This window comes from Stegostoma tigrinum, chromosome 44, assembly GCF_030684315.1.
Source record: "Stegostoma tigrinum isolate sSteTig4 chromosome 44, sSteTig4.hap1, whole genome shotgun sequence".
NCBI classification, from domain to species: domain Eukaryota; kingdom Metazoa; phylum Chordata; class Chondrichthyes; order Orectolobiformes; family Stegostomatidae; genus Stegostoma; species Stegostoma tigrinum.
The window spans coordinates 15167429-15185685 of record NC_081397.1 but is presented as its reverse complement, the minus strand read 5'-3'; the positions used below and the strand labels follow the sequence as shown (position 1 = coordinate 15185685).

Below are 18257 nucleotides of genomic sequence, written 5' to 3'. Positions count from 1 at the left end.
TCCAGCCAATATAGTTTTCTCCTCGCCCATGATAGCTTCTACACCATCTGATGCTCGATCATTCTTGTTGCTGCCATATCTATTCCAGCTCGTACAGAGCTATATCACCCATACTGCTTCCCTCCCTGTCATTTCCAAAAATCATGCTCCCCCTGAATATTTGGTTAGATATTTTGCTGGAGAACCAACACCTGCCCCATCTCTTCTGATCTTCTGTCCAAAATATAAAGGTGTGTTATGTTAATGAGCAAAGTGTTGATTTTGGGCAGAATACCAGGCATTTCGAGTGTGAAGGGAGGTGATTGGTCAAGTGTTGATGATTGTCAGGGTGAGGTTTGGGCTTGGTATTTTTCAGGGTGTATTTTTAAAATCACAATTTGGAGAGAACTTTGTCAGAAGACTGCATTTCTGAGAAGAGACTGACTTACACGACCTATTGAGAAGGCAGTTCGAAGTAATTCCCCTCACTTTTGTTTCGGAATCACACAGAGTTCCATGCTGGGTAGGGATGGCTGGTTTCCTTCTCCCGACAACAGCATTTTGTCTCTGTTCAGCATGATTTCATGAGCCATTCAGTTTCACCATTACTGAGACAGTAGGAACTGCCGATGCTGGAGAATCTGAGATAACACCATTTTATCTCAGTTTCACCATGACTGAGCTTGCTTCTCACTTCCCGATTCTAAAAATGAACTGAACTTAAATTATATACAAGAAACAGTGTGCAATCTTTGGTGAACGATGACAGGCAGGCCTACTCCATTGGGAGTTATGTATTCACATGTGGGACATGGGCAATGCAGTCCCCGTCCCACGTTGCCCCGCTTTGAGAAGGTGGTGGTGAGTTGCCTTGTTGAATCACTGCATCCATGTGCTATCAGTTGACCCACATTGCCCTTAGGGTGAGAATTTGAAATGTGGAGCTGGCTTAAGGAACAGATATTGCATGTCCTTGACAGGTATGTCCCTGTCAGGCAGGGAGGAAGTGATGAGGGAAGGGAACTGTGGTTTACTAAAGAAATTGTATCTCTTGGTAAGTGGAAGAGGGAGGCTTATGTGACAATGAGATGAGATGGTTCAGATGAGGCGATGGAGAGTTACAGATTAGCTAGGAAGGATTTAAAGAGACAGTTAAGAAGAGCAAGGGGGGGGGGACATGAGAAGACATTGCTGGGTAAAATAAAGGAGAACCCTAAAGTTTTTTATAGGTATGTGAGGAATAAGAGGATGACTAGGTTAGGAATAGGGCCAGTCAAAGACAGAGGTGGGAAGTTGTGTATGAACCCTGTGGAGATTGGAGTGGTGCTAAATGATTATTTCTCATCTGTTTTCACTGAGGAACAGGAGAATATTGTAGAACAGATGACTGAGTTACGGGCTACTAGAATTGAAAGGATTAAGGTGAGTAAGGAGGAGGTGTTATCAATTCTAGAAGGTGTGAACATAGATAAATCCCCTGGGCTAGATGGAATTTTTCCAAAGATTGCCTGGGACGCGAGGGAGGAGGTGGCGCAGCTTTTGGCCTTGACCTTTAAGTCCTCATTGTCGACAGGTTTAGTGCCAGAGGACTGGAGGGTTGCAAATGTTGTGCCCTTGTTCAAGAAGGGCAGTAGGGATGACCCAGACAATTATAGACCTGTGAGCCTTACGTCTGTTGTAGGAAAAATTTTGGAAAGGTTGAGAAGAGATAGGATTTATAATAATCTAGCAAACAACAATTTGATTGGAGATAGTCAACATGGATTTGTCAAGGGCAGGTCGTGTCTCACAAACCTCGTTGAGTTTTTTGAGAAGGTTACCAAGCATATGGATGAAGTTCGGCAGTTGATGTGGTGTACATGGACTTCAGTAAAGCCTTTGATAAGGTTCCACATGATAGGCTATTGGAGAAAATACAGAGGCACGGGATTGAGGGAGAATTAGCAATTTGGATTAGAAACTGGCTTTCTGTAAGAAGGCAATGAGTGGTGGTTGATGGAAAATATTCAGCCTGGAGTCCGATTACTAGTGGTGTGCTTCAAGGATCTGTTTTGGGACCACTGCTGTTTGTCATTTTACGAAATGACTTGGATGCAGGCATAGGTGGATGGATTCGTAAGTTCGCAGATAACACTAAAGTCAGTGGAGTGGTGGACAGTTTGGAAGAATGTTGCAAGTTGCAGGGAGACTTGGATAAACTGCAGAATTGGGCCGAAAGGTCGCAAATGGAGTATAATAAGAATAAATGTGAGGTGATTCACTTTGGGAGGAATAATAGGAAGGCAGAATACCATGTCAATGGAAGGATTCTTGGAAGTGTGGATTTGCAGAGGGATCTTGGTGTCCATGTACATAGATCCCTGAAAGTTGCCACACAGGTTGACAGTGCTGTTAAAAAGGCTTAACGAGTTTTAGGTTTTATTGGTAGAGGGACTGAGTTCCAAAGCCGTGATGTCATGCTGCAACTGTACAAAATGCTAGTGTGGTCTCATTTGGAATATTGTGTGCAGTTCTGGTCACCCCATTAAAGGAAGGATGTGGAAGCATTGGAAAAGGTGCAGAGGAGATTTACCAGGATGTTGCCTGGTCTGGAGCGCAGGCCTTATGAAGAAAGGCTGAGGGACTTGGGTCTGTTCTCATTGGAGAGAAGGAGGCTAAGAGGAGATTTACTAGAGACATACAAGATGATCAGAGGATTAGATAGGGTGGACAGTGAGAGTCTTTTTCCGTGCATGATGACTTCAGCTTGTACAAGGGGGCATAGCTACAAATTGAGGGGTGATAGATATAAGACAGATGTCAGAGACAGGCTTTTTACACAGAGAGTGGTAAGGACGTGGAGAACCCTGCCTGCCAATGTAGTGAACTCAGCCACATTAGGGGCATTTAAACAGTCCTTAGATAAGCATAAGGATAATGATGGGATAGTGTATCAGAGATAATGGGAACTGCAGATGCTGGAGAATCCAAGATAATAAAATGTGAGGCTGGATGAACACAGCAGGCCCAGCAACATCTCAGGAGCACAAAAGCTGACGTTTCGGGCCTTGACCCTTCATCAGAGAGGGGGATGGAGTGAGGGTTCTGGAACAAATAGGGAGAGAGGGGGAGGCGGACCGAAGATGGAGAGAAAAGAAGATAGATGGGGAGGAGAGTATAGGTGTGGAGGTAGGGAGGGGATAGGTCAGTCCAGGGAAGACGGACAGGTCAAGGAGGTGGGATGAGGTTAGTAGGTAGGAGATGGAGGTGCGGCTTGGGGTGGGAGGTAGGGATGGGTGAGAGGAAGAACAGGTTAGGGAGGCAGAGACAGGTTGGACTGGTTTTGGGATGCAGTGGGTGGAGGGGAAGAGCTGGGCTGGTTGTATGGTGCAGTGGGGGTAGGAGACGAACTGGGCTGGTTTTGGGATGCGGTGGGGGAAGGGGAGATTTTGAAGCTGGTGAAGTCCACATTGATACCATTGGGCTGCAGGGTTCCCAAGCGGAATTTGAGTTGCTGTTCCTGCAACCTTTGGGTGGCATCATTGTGGCACTGCAGGAGGCCCATGATGGACATGTCATCTAAAGAATGGGAGGGGGAGTGGAAATGGTTTGCGACTGGGAGGTGCAGTTGTTTGTTGCGAACTGAGCGGAGGTGTTCTGCAAAGCGGTCCCCAAGCCTCCGCTTGGTTTCCCCAATGTAGAGGAAGCCACACCGGGTACAGTGGATGCAGTATACCACATTGGCAGATGTGCAGGTGAACCTCTGCTTAATGTGGAATGTCATCTTGGGGCCTGGGGTAGGGGTGAGGGAGGAGGTGTGGGGGCAAGTGTAGCATTTCCTGCGGTTGCAGGGGAAGGTGCTGGGTGTGGTGGGGTTGGAAGACAGTGTGGAGCGAACAAGGGAGTCACGGAGAGAGTGGTCTCCCCGGAAAGCAGACAAGGGTGGGGATGGAAAAATGTCTTGGGTGGTGGGGTCGGATTGCAGATGGCGGAAGTGTCGGAGGATGATGCGTTCTATCCGGAGTTTGGTGGGGTGGTGTCTGAGAACGAGGGGGATCCTCTTTGGGCGGTTGTGGCGGGGACGGGGTGTGAGGGATGTGTTGCGGATGTGTACCCGGTGTGGCATCCTCTACATTGGGGAAACCAAGCGGAGGCTTGGGGACCACTTTGCAGAACACCTCCGCTCAGTTCGCAACAAACAACTGCACCTCCCTGTCGCAAACCATTTCCACTCCCCCTCCCATTCTTTAGATGACATGTCCATCATGGGCCTCCTGCAGTGCCACAATGATGCCACCCAAAGGTTGCAGGAACAGCAACTCTAATTCCGCTTGGGAACCCTGCAGCCCAATGGTATCAATGTGGACTTCACCAGCTTCAAAATCTCCCCCTCCCCCACTGCATCCCTAAACCAGCCCAGTTCGTCTCCTCCCCCCACTGCACCACACAACCAGCCCAGCTCTTCCCCTCCCCCCACTGCATCCCAAAACCAGTCCAACCTGTCTCTGCCTCCCTAATCTGTTCTTCCTTTCACCCATCCCTTCCTCCCACCCCAAGCCGCACCTCCATCTCCGACCTACTAACCTCATCCCACCTCCTTGACCTGTCTGTCTTCCCTGGACTGACCTATCCCCTCCCTACCTCCCCACCTATACTCTCCTCCCCACCTGCCTTCTTTTCTCTCTATCTTCCGCCCGCCTCCCCCTCTCTCCCTATTTATTCCAGAACCCTCACCCCATTCCCCTCTCTGATGAAGGGTCTAGGCCCGAAACGTCAGCTTTTGTGCTCCTGAGATGCTGCTGGGCCTGCTGTGTTCATCGAGCCTCACATTTTATTATCTATTGATGGGATAGTGTTGGGGGGTGGACTTAGATTAGTCCACAAGCCGGCGCAACATCGAGGGCTGAATGGGCCTGTTCTGTGTTCTATATTCTATTATGGCCCGGTAACACTGAAGAAACGTCCGATATGTTTCCATTTCAAGATGCTGAGTAGCTCACAGGGGAATTTGTACTGGTGTTCCCATATATCTGCTGCTCTTGTCCTTCTGGATGGAAGTGGCTGTGGAGTTGCAAGATGCTGCTGAGAATCTTTGGTGAATTTCAGTGTGTAGATGGTACACACTGCTGCAACTGTGTGTCAGTGATGTAGGGATTAGATGTTTGGGGATGTGGCAATCAAGTGGGAGTAGCTTTTTCGATGGATGGTGTTGAGCTTCTCAAGAGTTGTTGGAGCTGCCTCCAACCAGGCAAGTAGGGAGTATTCCATCACACTACTGACTTGTGTAATGTCGATGTTGGGCAGGAATTGGTGTGTCAGGAGGTGAATTGCTCACTGCCGGATTCCGAACCTCTGACCTGCTCCTATAGTCACAGTATTTATTTGGGTAGTCTGATTTAGTTTCTGGTCAATGATAAACTCTAGGACGTTGATAGTGGGGAATTCAGTGATGGTCAGACCATTGAATGTCAAGGGCAATGGTTAGATACTGGAGTACTGTGTACATTTCTGGTCACCTTACTGCAGGAAGGGTGTGATAGCACTGGAGGGGGTACAGAAGACGGGGTACAGAACCAGGTTGTTTCCTGGGTTGGAACAAGTGAGCTGTAAGGAGAGAGTAGATAGGCTGGGATGGTTTCCTTTAGAGCAGGGAAGGCTGCAGAGGGTCATGAATGAGGTGCATCAGATTATGAGGGGGGTGGACAGGGTGAATGGAGAGCATCTGTTCCCCTTGGTTGAGAGGTCAGTCATGAAGGGGCACAGATTTAGTGTAAGGGACAGGAGATTCTGAGGGGATTTGACAGAAAAAAATCTTTTTCACTCCGAGGTTCATGCAAATGGGACGAGAGTGGCGAGCAGAAACCTAAAATAAACGTTTAAAATATATTTGGAGGAGCACTTGTCACACCATAACATTTCAGGATATGGGGCCAGGGTGGGAAATTGGAATTAGCGCACCTTTAGGGATAGTTATTGTCAGTGCAGACGCAATGGGCCGAAGGGCCTGTTCCACGCTGTATGATGCACTGGTCGCATTCCCCAAGGGTGTTGGCCGTGTGAGGGCATTCAGTGATGGTAGCGCCATTAACATCACGGGCTCAATGGTTAGATTCTCTGTTAATGGTAACCCCCAGGATGTTAATACTGAGGGAAGCAGTAACGGCAACGCCACTGATCATCGGGGGCACGATGGTTAGATTTTCTTTCTCTCAATGATAATCTCCAAAATGTTGATAATTGGGGAGAATTAAAGCTCTCCATTAGATTTTAAATCCATCAAACTGCTTCACTCCCTTTTAAATTATTTGCATTAAACTGGTCCCCACTGATAGCCTCAATCGATGGGCGAACTCCATGGTTTTGAAGTCTGTGTGTTTTCTCCTCAGTTCCTGTCTCAGATGCTGTGCTGATACCCCGCACCAACGGGACTGAGATACAGCCTGGGGACCGCCTTGTTCTCCGGTGCCTGGTGAGGGAAGGCACTGAGCCCCAGTTCATTTGGTACCGAGACAACGTGCCGCTAAGGAACGGCAGTGCGAGCTCCCATGTGACTGCCGATGGTGGTGAGCTGGTTATTCATTCATTCCGGAGAGACAGTGTCGGGAGGTATCACTGTGCAGCGATCAACACAGGAACCGACGGCACCATTTTTAACGTGACCAGCGACTATATCGAATTCACGCTGCGAGGTAACAGTGACAGTCAGATCAGACACAGACAGAGCACAGGGAAAGGCCATTCGCTCCATCCAGTCCGTGCCAGTCAGAAACAATTAACCATCTCAGTTAGGAAGGTGACGTGAGGTTATTAATCCAGCTGCCTGGGTCATTTTCCCGGGATCCCAGTTCAAATCCCGCTCATACCCGATGGTAGAATTTGAGCGCAATAAAAATCTGGAAGTGTAAGTCTTATGGAGAAGGGCGTGCAGAGGAGATTCACCAGGACGTTGCCCTGGGGTGGTGCATTTCAGCGATGAAGAGAGGCTCAGTGAGCTCAGGCTGTTTTCTTTGGAGCAGGGAATGCTGAGGGGGAACTGATAGAGGTGTGCCAGTCTGTGTGGCACAGGGACTGCTGTGTAGGGGTGAGGAAGCAGCTGCTCCCCTGGGTGGAAGTGTAAATAACAAGGGCAGCATCATTTGAAAGTGAAAGGCAGGAGGTTGAGAGGGGGTTTGAGGATTGTCTCACCCACAGGGCTGTGGGGGCTCGGAGGGTAGTTGAGGTGGGAAACCTCCCAGCCTTTAAAGAGAACTTGAATGAAACTCGACGTGCCATAACATTCCAGGCTGTCGGGGGCCGAGTGCAGGAAAGTGGGATTGATGTAGGGAGCTCAATGGGCTCAATTCTTCCGTGTTTTCCATCCCCCCGTGGGTGGCAGGGAGTTACGTACCTGCAGGGGTTGGTCACTCTGATGCTGATCGTGTGCCTCACACAGGGCTGATGCGGTAACACTTCCCGCTGAGTTTGTTAACGTGAGCCGGATGTTGTTGGATTTCAGCTCGGAGTTATTCCACGGAGATCGCGGCCTCGCTCGTCCCAGTTCTGCTGTTCGCCGGCCTGATCGCGTCGGCGTGGTTCATCCACCGGAGGGGGCACACAGGTCTGTAACTTCCCACGGGGATCGGGTTTGTTCCCCGGGGCATGGCATTGCCGTCCACGCCCCAATATAACCTTTGCAGCTGGACAGGGTTGGTGTGGGGGACCCGGGGAAGGAGTTGTTGGGTCAGGAACTGGGGTGGACCGTGTTCCTGACAGTCGGAGGGAGAGCACTCACCAAGTTAGCCTCCTGGATCGGGTAAATGTGACCAATACACCCACTCTGTGTTACCTCAGAGAAGAGGAGAGGCATAAGATCGTGTGAATCAGGAACAGGAGGAGGCCATTCAGCCCCCTCAAATCCAACTGGTTAATGTGCATTCAGATGGGTTTGATGATTCTCATCTATTGATGTGTTTGCTCTCTGCTTATGACTGAGAAAGGGCTTTGCAGCTCCTGTCTGGAACAGCACAAAGCTACTGTCCAATACGCTAAGAATGTTATCTCTCTACCTGCAGGCAATTCCTCACCTGTGTCACAGCCCAAGAGGTAAGGGGATGAAACTGCACATTTTATATTTGCCATTGTTTATCCTGATTCCCCTTCATCAGGGAGCGACAACGAGCAGAAGAACTGAGAGAGGGAGCTTGGGTATTGCCTTATCCTTTTAATATGAGCCTGACAAACCAGGGAACAATACTCCTGGAAAGTCCCAGGTGGCTTTTATTCATTCACAGGGGTGTGCGTGTCACTGACAGGGCCAGCATTTTATTGCCCATCCTTAATTGCCCCAGAGGGCAGTTTTGTTAACCAGCTTCTAGAGTCACAAATGGGCCAGACCAGGTAAGAATAGCAGATTTCCTTCTCCAAAGGACATAAGTGAAAAGCGATGGGGAATTGGGAAGCTCCTTGAGGGTGAGAATGCTCCATGGTTGGATGGAAACCAGGGACGTGGGACCGAGGAATAACAGGGTCTCACTGGGCTTTGTAATTTCCGTGGTAGCTTTGCTGTTTTGCTGAAGCTGAGCGTGGTGTTGAAAGCGTTGTGTTTGAAATGACAACTTCCTTCCCTTCCCCTTTCTACTGGAAATAGATCCCAAGCTTCTGGTGAAGCGGCAGCAGCCAGCAACCTGGAGTATGCAGTAATCGGAGCAGCACACAATGCTGGTGAGTGCCATTGAATCGGTGTGGTTATAGAGCCCCACACAGTGACGGTGCACCATAACATGGTAGGGATTCTGGTCAATCGTCCGAGCTGTCAGCTGGGCTAGAATGGGGTGGTTTTCCTTGGAGCTGTGGAGGCTGAAGGGGAGGACAGCAGCCAGGAAACAGTACTAGGCCATTCAGCCCTTCTATCCTGTTCTGCCAGACATTATGATTATAGCTAACCACCTAACTCAGTCCCTGGTTCTGAGAGAAATGAGGAGGCCATTCAGCCTGCCCATTGGCCGGCCCATTGGGTAGTGTCACAGCTGACCATCCAACTCAATCCCCAGTTCCCAGCTTTCTCCTGCAGACACTTCAATCCCTTTCACCCTCAAAGATTCCAACTCCTCCTTCTTTGAGGTGTATAAAATGATAAGGGGCAGACATACGGGAGACAGGAAGAAACACTTCCCCCTTCTTGAAGGACTCAATGACCGGGGGGTTGGGGACATGGATTGAAGGTAAGGGGCAGGAGGTTTAGAGGGGGATGTGAAGGAAAATGTTTTCATCCAGTCAGTGATGGGGAATTTGGAACTCACTGCCTGTCAGGGTGGGAGAGGCAGAATATCTCATCACATTGAAGAAAGATTGAGATGTGCACTTGTGATGCCAAGGCTATGGAGGCAGGTGCTGGGGAAATGTGATTAGAGAATAGGGAGGTGGTTGCTTTTGAACAGCACAGACCTGATGGGCTGATGGGTCTACTGCTGAGCTATAAGCCCCTATCTTTAACCAGTGTCTTTTACAGACGGCTGTTGCTGTTAATACCTTGTGACTGGACCTCCTTCAGGGTGTTTTGCCTGACACAACATGCTTATTTTATCGGAAGTAATGTCAGAAACTGAGGGCGCAGTACTCTGGGATTGAGAAATCCAACTGATGTTGGTTACAACGAGTGATTGTGTACAAAGGCTTGGCTCCTCAGAGACACAAGTGCTCCATGCAAGTGATAATGAAGGGAAGCAAGCTTCCTGTACAGCAGTCTTTATAGTGGTTGTAGTGAGCTTAATGATCACCAAGGATATTATCTGTATGCATATTTATTTATCTATGCGTCTTCTTATCTAAATGAGGCTATAGGACCTAACATATAGGAGCAGAATTAGGCCATTCTGTCCATCAGGTCAGCTGTGCCACTTGACCAAGGCTGATGTGTTTGTCAATCTCATTCCCCTTCCTTCTCCCATCACCCTTGATCCCCCTTTTTAATCAAGAAGCTATCTATCTCTATCTTAAAACATCCATCTGTCTATCCGTCCATCAGTCGATTAAATTTGTCCATCCAGCTCTTAAATTTATTATCTATCCATGAATCTGTGCATTGATGTTGCATGTGTCATTTAGCCCATTACAGCGCTGCTCTCTGATTGATGTGTGTTTTTCATGTGCACTTTATTTCTTTGTAGAAAACACCGCTGCGGATATAGTTTATTCAGTGGTCACCACCAAAAAGAGAACAGAGTCTGGTAAATATTTTGTTTGTTTAATGCTATGTTTAAGAGAGAGACAGAGGATCATTGCAGCTCCAACAATATCATGATCCCAGTTACTGTGGAAATGCCTGTGTGTGGCCAGTTCCAAATAGAGAAATACCACAGTGCTGGCAGTGACAGGAGTGTGAGGGAACAGAGGGTCTACCAAAAGAAACATCCAGATTTGTGAATGAATGGACAGTGAACCAGTCAATTAGAAACAAGCCCCGATCTGATCTGCTGTGACCCTTTGTTCCCCTGCAGATAGGGTCAAGGATTTGGAGATGATTTGTATGTTGTCAGCGACTCAGAACAGACACACAGAGCAATGAGAAAGGGTTAACAGGGACTGCTAATGCTGGAGTCTGAGGTAACAAGGTGTGGAGCTGGATGAACACAGCAGGCCAGAGCAGCATCAGAGGAGCAGGAAAGCCGATGTTTCAGAAAATGAAGAAGAGTCCAGACCTGAAATGTCCTCTTTCCTGCTCCTCTGACCCTGCCTGGCCTGCTGTGTTCATCCAGCACCGCATCTGGTTATTCCAATCAGAAGGGGTATGGTCTAGTTATATTATCACTTCACTGTTAATCCAAAGACCCTGGCTAATGTTCTGGGGACCTGGGTTTGAATCCTCCCACAGAATTTGAATTCAATAAATATCTGGAATTCAGAGTTTAATGACCATGAAATTGTTGTGGAAAAGCCCAATGAATTTACCAATGCTTTTTAGGGAAGGAAGCTGCAATCCTTACCTGGTCAGGCCGACATGTGACTCCAGACCCACAGCAATGGAGACAGTTAGGGGTGGGCAATAAATGCTGGCCTGGCCAGTGACAACTTGTGAATGAATGAAATAAAAATATATCGCCGTGTGTGTTGGTGACTGTGTTAGGATGGCGGTCGCTTCCCAATTACTGTTTAGTACATGTAGAAACATTCTGTGCGTGACATAAGCAGTGGGACATGCATTTTACACTTAACTGAGGCAGATGTAGATCATTTTCTCTTAAAACTAAGAACTGTGGATGCTGGACATCAGAAATAAATTCAAATATTTCTGGAGGAGCTCAGCAGGTCTGGCAGCATCTATGGATAGAGAGAAAGCAAGTTCCATTTTCCTCATATAATACGCAAGGCGGATATGCAAAATGCTACCACCTGCTGATTTGAGATGACAGAGAAAATAAAAGCACCGCATGTCATATTGTTGCTCAGAAAGATGAACTTACAATTATCACACGGATACCTGTCAACACCCACAAGGGACATTTGAACTGAAGGTGGCCTTGTGTACAATGGAATCCAAACACATTCTAGCCTTTGTCTGAAGGGAATGAGTAGTAAATGGTCATGTTCTACATGGCCACCAGCCTGCTCTTTCATAGGAGAGAGAGAGTGAAGGGGAACCGGGTGGTGTTTTAACTTTTAGAGAATCACCATGCCTCAGGAGAGGGGAGAGGTTCAGAAGGAGCATCCTTCAGGGTAGCCTCAGCTGGTGTGGGAATTGTACCCGTGCTGTTGGCAAGGGTTGGCATGTAATGTATGACAAAAAGCAGCCATCTAGCCAACTGAGCTATCTGGAACTATCAGCATGTAACAGCTAAAACCACCCTCCATCTTCTACCTTTGACCATGTTCACATTGTTATTGAAGCTGTCCTGAAAGGGACAACATTGGCAGAGATATAACATCCAAGAGTGGATGTCCATTCATTCTCAAATTCCTATTTTTGCATAAAAAGCAATCCTGGAATACAGTAAGTTCTCAATAACCAATGTTTCTTTCCTAAGGTGTGTGACTTTCAATGAAACAAAACTGAACAAATTAGAGTTTCTCATTGCAACTAATATGATAAGTATAGAGACAAAAAAGCTGCAGACGTTGGAATCCAAGATAGACAAACCAGGAGGCTGGAAGAACACAGCAAGCCAGGCAACGTCTGGAGGGAGGCAGTGGTCAGCGTTTCCGGTATGGCCCTTCTTCGGGGCTGGAAGTGGGGTTGTGCCTGAGGTGTTGACTGCTCCTTTTCTCCGAGTTCTGCCTGACTTGCTGTGTTTGTCTACAATATGGTGAGTCTAGTTTAGTTCTTCAGATGGTTTGACACGAGTCTAAGTGTATTAAACTCTTGAGTTGAAATAGTGTTCTTTCCTAAATTCCTACATTTACGAGCAACTGTTGAATTTATTTTAAAGGCATTAAAGTTGACAGTGGACACTTTAAGTACATGAATTGAAATGGTTTGGAGGGATATGGGCCAGATGCAGGCAGATGAAACCATTTTAGTTTGGGATTATGCTTGGCATGGACTCGATGGACCAAAGGGTCTGTTTGCATGTTGTGTGACTCTAAAACCCAAATGGACGTTATCTGTATGGTTCACTCTTGTCGTTTTCATGTACAACAACAGGGCGAGTCATGCAAAGGCTGATAAGATTAAGGCGGCCTGCTGAAGATGTTGCAATGACCTGCATCCTAAAAAAACTGACCCTCTGTGTGATTGACCTGAATGCAAGTTGTAGGCTTTAGCCAGAGCGAGGTTTCAAAATGCGATCTTCTGAAGTTTCTGGGCTGATTGAGGAGGACAATTTATTAAGCATTGCACCAATATAAAAACACAGCTATGCTTTTGAAAGATTCAGTTACATCTTTAATGTTGATCAGCCTTCAATTCGTCCAAATTGATTCGTCAATGTCTCCAAAGAGTTCCTTCTCAACTTGGTCTGTTTTATTTTCAGGCAGCAGTGTTGGTTTCTCCTCGAATGGGAAGAAGGTATGTTACATTTTAAGCCTAAATAGACCACAGCTATTGCCACAGGAAGTGCAGGTAGATTTATACCTTACATCCGCCCAGTAAAACATTAACTATTGGTTCATATCAGACTGATCACAGGAAATACCTTAGAAAGTAGGAGCAGGAGTCGGCCATTCAGCCCTTCCAGCCTGTTCTCCCCATTCAATTTTCTGGTCCTGACTGAGTTCTGTCGCAGAGAATCCCACAAGGATCCCAATCTCTTGGTGAAGACATTTCGCCTCATCTCAGTCCTTACCCATCTCCTTTATATTGTGACCCCTGGTTCTTGACTTCCTCCCAGTCACTAGGAACATCCTTCCTGTGTTTACCATATTTAGTCCTGTTAGAATTTTACAGATTTCTATGAGATTCTTCCCTTATTCACCTAAACTGCAGTAAATATAATCCTAGCCAATCCAGTCTCTCTTCATGTGTCCATCCTGCCATCCCAGGAATCAGTCTGTGAAACCTTCACTGCACTCCCTCCATAGCCAGGACATCCTTTCTCAGATAAGGAGACCCCAAACTGCACACACAATACTCCAGGGTTTGGTCTCAGCCTGCACAGATGCAGCAAGACATCCCGGCTCCTGGGCTCGAACCCTCTCGCTTGAAGGCCGGCATCTCATTTGCCTCCTTCACCACCCGCTGCCCCTGCGATACTCACTTTCAGCGATTGGTGTACGGGGGACACGTAGGTCTCATTGCACCTCCCCCACTCCCAATCCATCACCGTTTGGATCATCACCACCTTCCTGTTTTTGCACTCAGTTGGATAACCTCATGCTGATCTACATTAGCTGCCACTTACTGAATTGTCCAAATCACACTGAAGCATCTCTGTAATAAAATGTGAGGCTGGACGAACACAGCAGGCCAAGCAGCATCTCAGGAGCACAGAAGCTGACGCGTCCGGCCTCACATTTTATTATCTTGGAATCTCCAGCATCTGCAGTTCCCATTATCTCTGAAGCATCTCTGTAGCCTGCTTCACAGCTCCCCTCCCCCCTAGCTTTGTGCCTGCCTTTAAACACAGTGGGAAATATCCAACAATGCTTTATCAATGGAGTAGGTCACCCACTGTTTCACATTCCACTTCCAGTGCCTGGGGATAAGTGAGTTTCAAACTTGTGGCATTACTGGTGTTGGTGTTCCAGTTACTCCTGTACAGAATTAAAACATCACTGACCGTGACATTAAATAGTTGCCAGTTCATTGTCATTCACACCCAATTGGTAGCTACAGTATGTACCATCTACAAGATACACAACAGAAATTTCCCAAAGATCCCCAGACGGCACCTTCCTAACCCACAGCCACATCCATCCAGAAGGACACGGGCAGCGGATACATGGCTACACCACCCCTTGTGTGTTCCCCTCCAAGCCGCTCACCATCCCAACTTGGAAATACATTGGCTGTTCTTTCAGTGTCACTGGGTGAAAATCCTGGAGTTCCCTCCTGAAGCGCATTGTGAGTCGACCTACAGGACATGGGGCTGTAGCAGCTCAAGAAGGCGGCTCAATACAACCTTCTCAAGAGGGCAGCTAGGGACAGGGCAACAAATGCTGGGCCCAGCCAGCAATGCCAATGTCCCATGAGTGAATGGAAACAAATCAAAAGCCCTTTCAGCCTTTTCTGCTCCAAGCATCGACCTGAGCCTGTCCAGCCTCACTTCACTGGTGAAATGTTCTGACCCAGGCAATATCTTGGTGAATATCCCTCTGCACCCCCCCCAGTGCAATTACATCCTTACTATAGTGTGGAGACTGGAACTGCACACAGTGCTCCAGCTGCAGCCTCAGCAAAACCCTGTACAGCTCTGACATCACCTTCCCACTTTTATCATCTGTATGGCACACCTCAGGCACAGGTGGGACTTGAACCCCAGCCTCCTGGCTCAGAGGTAGGGAGATTACCATTGCACGACCCAGATTCCTAACTTGTGGCACTGAACTTCCTGTTGTTGATTCCTGTTTCCCACTGATATCCACTCCTACCTTTACCTACAAATGGCCTCTCCCACCTCTTCACCTTCCTGCTCCCACTCAATTCCAATTCCATTCCAATATCATTCCAATTGCAGGACGCCAAGCCTGACCCCAATGATTCCTGTATCACATACGCCACACTGAAACTCAGCGAGCTCTCAGAGGAAGAAGATGGAGCGGATGGAAATGTTTATGAGAATATTCCACACAAGTAAGAAAGAAGAAGACAGATGAGAGGCGGGTCATTCGATTTTTATAGACTGTCTGGTGAAGAGGTACAATGTAACTCCTGTGTACAGATCGCAAACTTGTGAACTTTGCGATGGAAACCATGTTTCACACATTGTTCTGCTCCACTCATTGTGAAGCTAATTTCATGTTGTTGCATCTGTTGGTCTGTTCTGGACATTGCAGGCCGTTAGTTTTGTAAATTCAAAACTATTTCAGCAGCTGGTGGTCTTTAGAAATTTAATACCTGCCTCTCCTTCCCTCTCATGTACATGTCTGAGGATTGAGCTTTTCAGTTGGTCCATGTTTAAGGGGAGGAAGACATCATCTGCCACCTTGTGCGCATGGAACAGGAATCTCCCCTATTCTGACCAACTTTGAACAGGAATTGCCAGAAGGATCTGACAGTTGGGAGATATATAAAAGGAGAAACCAGCCAATTTCAATGTTTACATTCCAGGGCGAAAGAGACCTGGGGCGTGGGGTTGGAAGGAGCAACTTCTGGCCCCACAGAAGGAACACACACTGAGCTGCAAGCCACTGAACAAACTGGATAGAAAAGGCATGGATGAAACAGAGTCTATACGGAAAAGACGAGATCTCCCAAAGAACCAAAACCCCTGCTGGACACTTCAACTCGGCTTTCTGAGATTCCAAAACCCATTGTGGGAACGGGAACATAGGGGGTTTCTCTCCGCTGCAGGTATTTTGGAAACGCCACATTGTCAGGATGGGGGATCACACACCTCCAGAGTGGCAGGCTTGACCTTTGAATGGGGAAGCGATGGCCTCATGGGATTATCGCGGAACTGTTAATCCAGATGTTCCAGTGATGTACTGGGGACCCGGGTTCAAATCCTGCAACACAGATTGTGGAATTTAAATTCATCAAAATCCTGAATCTGAGAGTCTGATGGTGACTGTGAATCAATTGTTGGAAAACCCCATCTGGTTCACTCACGTGGTTCAGGGAAGGAAACTGCTATCCTTACCTGGCCTGGCCTTCATGTGACTCCAGACCCACAGCAAAGTGGTTGACTTTTATCAGCCCCCTGGACAGCTAAGGATGGGCAACAAATGTTGGCCTGGCCAGCAATGCCCTCATCCCATGAATTAAAAAATGTCGGCTTTTTAGTCCCGACATACAGACACTCTCGCTGCAGCACAAAAGGGTTTGGGTTGATGTAAGTACAGGCTTGGTAGAAGATGTTAAGATTTTAACATCGACGCCGTCTGGATCTGACAATTGCTGGCCACCAAGAAAGGAGCAGCGCAGGTCCGACTGCAAACTGGTGAGCACCATCAGGGACAACACCAGCGTGAGGGCCAAATGTTCTGGTCAATAGGTACCAGGTACCTTTGAATGGAACAGCAGGACTGTGCTGATGAATTGTTCACATTCGAGCCAGTAAGGATGGTGACTGGCTTATTGCTGTTTTTTAATCACGATGACCCCTCGTTCAGGCGAAGGATGTGGGGCATTGCTGGTAAAGACAGCATTTGTGCCCCTCATCATAGAGTCATAGGGGCTATTTCTGTGCTCTGTGACTCTTCGGCCTAACTCGTCCATGCCAACCTGGTTTCCTAAACTGACCCAGCCCTGTTTACCTGTGTTTGAACCATATCCCTTCCAACCTTTCCTATCCATGTATCTGCCAAAATTTCTTAAAAATATTTATAATTTTACCCACCTCCGCCACTTCCCCTGACAGCTCATTCCATATCCCCACCACTATCTGTGCGAAAGATTTGCCCCTCAGGCCCCTTCTAAATCTTTCCCTTCTCACCTTAAACCTATGCCCTCTACTTTTGGACTCTCCAACCCTGGGGTTAAAGACCTTGGCTTTCACCTTATCTATGTCCCTCATGATTTTTAAAACCTTCAAAGGGTCACCCCTCAGCCTCTGATGCTCTGGAATAAAAAACAGCCTATCCTTATAGCCCAAACTCTCCATTCCTGACAACATGGTTATGTTCATATTTTTCACCCTTTCCAGTTGAATAACATCCTTCCTGTAGCAACATGACCAGAACTGTACACAATGCGACAAGAATATCCTTTTCAATGCCTTGTACAGCCACAACATGATGTTCCAACTCCTGTCCTCCGTGCTGCTTTCCCGATCCATCACCATTTCGATAATAATCTGCATTCCTGTTTTCTTATTTCTCCCAAAGTGGTAGCCTCACATCAATCCACATCAAACTGCATCAGCCGTGCATTTGCCCACTCACTCAACTTAACCCAATAGCATGGAAGCATCTCTGCATCCTCCTTCACAACTCCCCCTCCCTCTGAACCCTGTGTTGAGATGGAAAACTAAATGAAAACACAATGGGCCCAGTATTTATGAAGCAATGGAAAGTATTGTTCATGGATGGTGTACATTGGGACGGGTTTAATCTATCGCTGTGTTATTGTAAATGTAATTTCTTGATGATATTTGCTTTTGTACACAACAATTCTGCCTTTGGTGATGAATAAAATTGTAACACACAACAAATTGGTGGATTTCTTTTTTTAAAAATCAAGGTGTGTTGCTGGAGCCCCCGGTGATCCAATGTGAGGCGGGTATCAGAGACCGAACTTGGGGATTACTCTCAGGGATGGGAAGGTGATGCAAGGTGCAGTGAGCCAACACGTCAGCCCGCAGTCTCCCCAGGGTCACCAGCATCGCCCCTTCCATCCGTCGCTCATGTGTGGGTGGGGAGGGAGGGGAGAGGGTGCAGGATGGATGGTGAGATATCGTGATAGGGAGGGGTAGAGGGTAAGGGAAGGAGTATGTGTGAGAGAAAATGTTTGAGGAAAGTTTATGTCAATGAGCGTCTGAGATGGTTTGTGAGATTAAATGTGCGCGTAGGATGTTTTGTGTGACTGTGCGTGAATGTGTGTGACAGTGTGTGAGAGTGTGTGTGTGCGAGAGAGAGAGCAAGAGTGTGTTGTGAATGTGTTTTTCTGTGAGAATTAGAGTTTAAGAGGCTGTATGTGGGTGAGTGTGAATTTGTTGGAAATTGTGTGTGAGATAATGTGAGCTTGTACAAGAGTGTGAGCATAAACTGTGATTGCATGTGAATGTGTA

At 47.4% G+C, this 18257-nt stretch overlaps 1 protein-coding gene across 5 annotated transcripts in view; it reads left to right on the top strand.

Annotated features, from left to right (window-relative positions):
* Positions 1-17681, top strand: part of LOC125450339 (Fc receptor-like protein 3) — a 34182-nt gene extending 16501 nt beyond the window's left edge. For all 5 annotated transcript variants that reach the window (XM_059641954.1, XM_059641956.1, XM_059641952.1 and 2 more), the window contains 3 exons: positions 6345-6647; positions 7454-7555; positions 15045-17681. In XM_059641954.1, coding sequence (XP_059497937.1) covers positions 6345-6647; positions 7454-7555; positions 15045-15058 — 419 coding nt within the window. In that variant the 3' untranslated portion in view covers positions 15059-17681. The remainder of the gene's footprint in view (positions 1-6344; positions 6648-7453; positions 7556-15044) is intronic.
* The last annotated feature ends 576 nt before the right edge of the window (positions 17682-18257 follow it).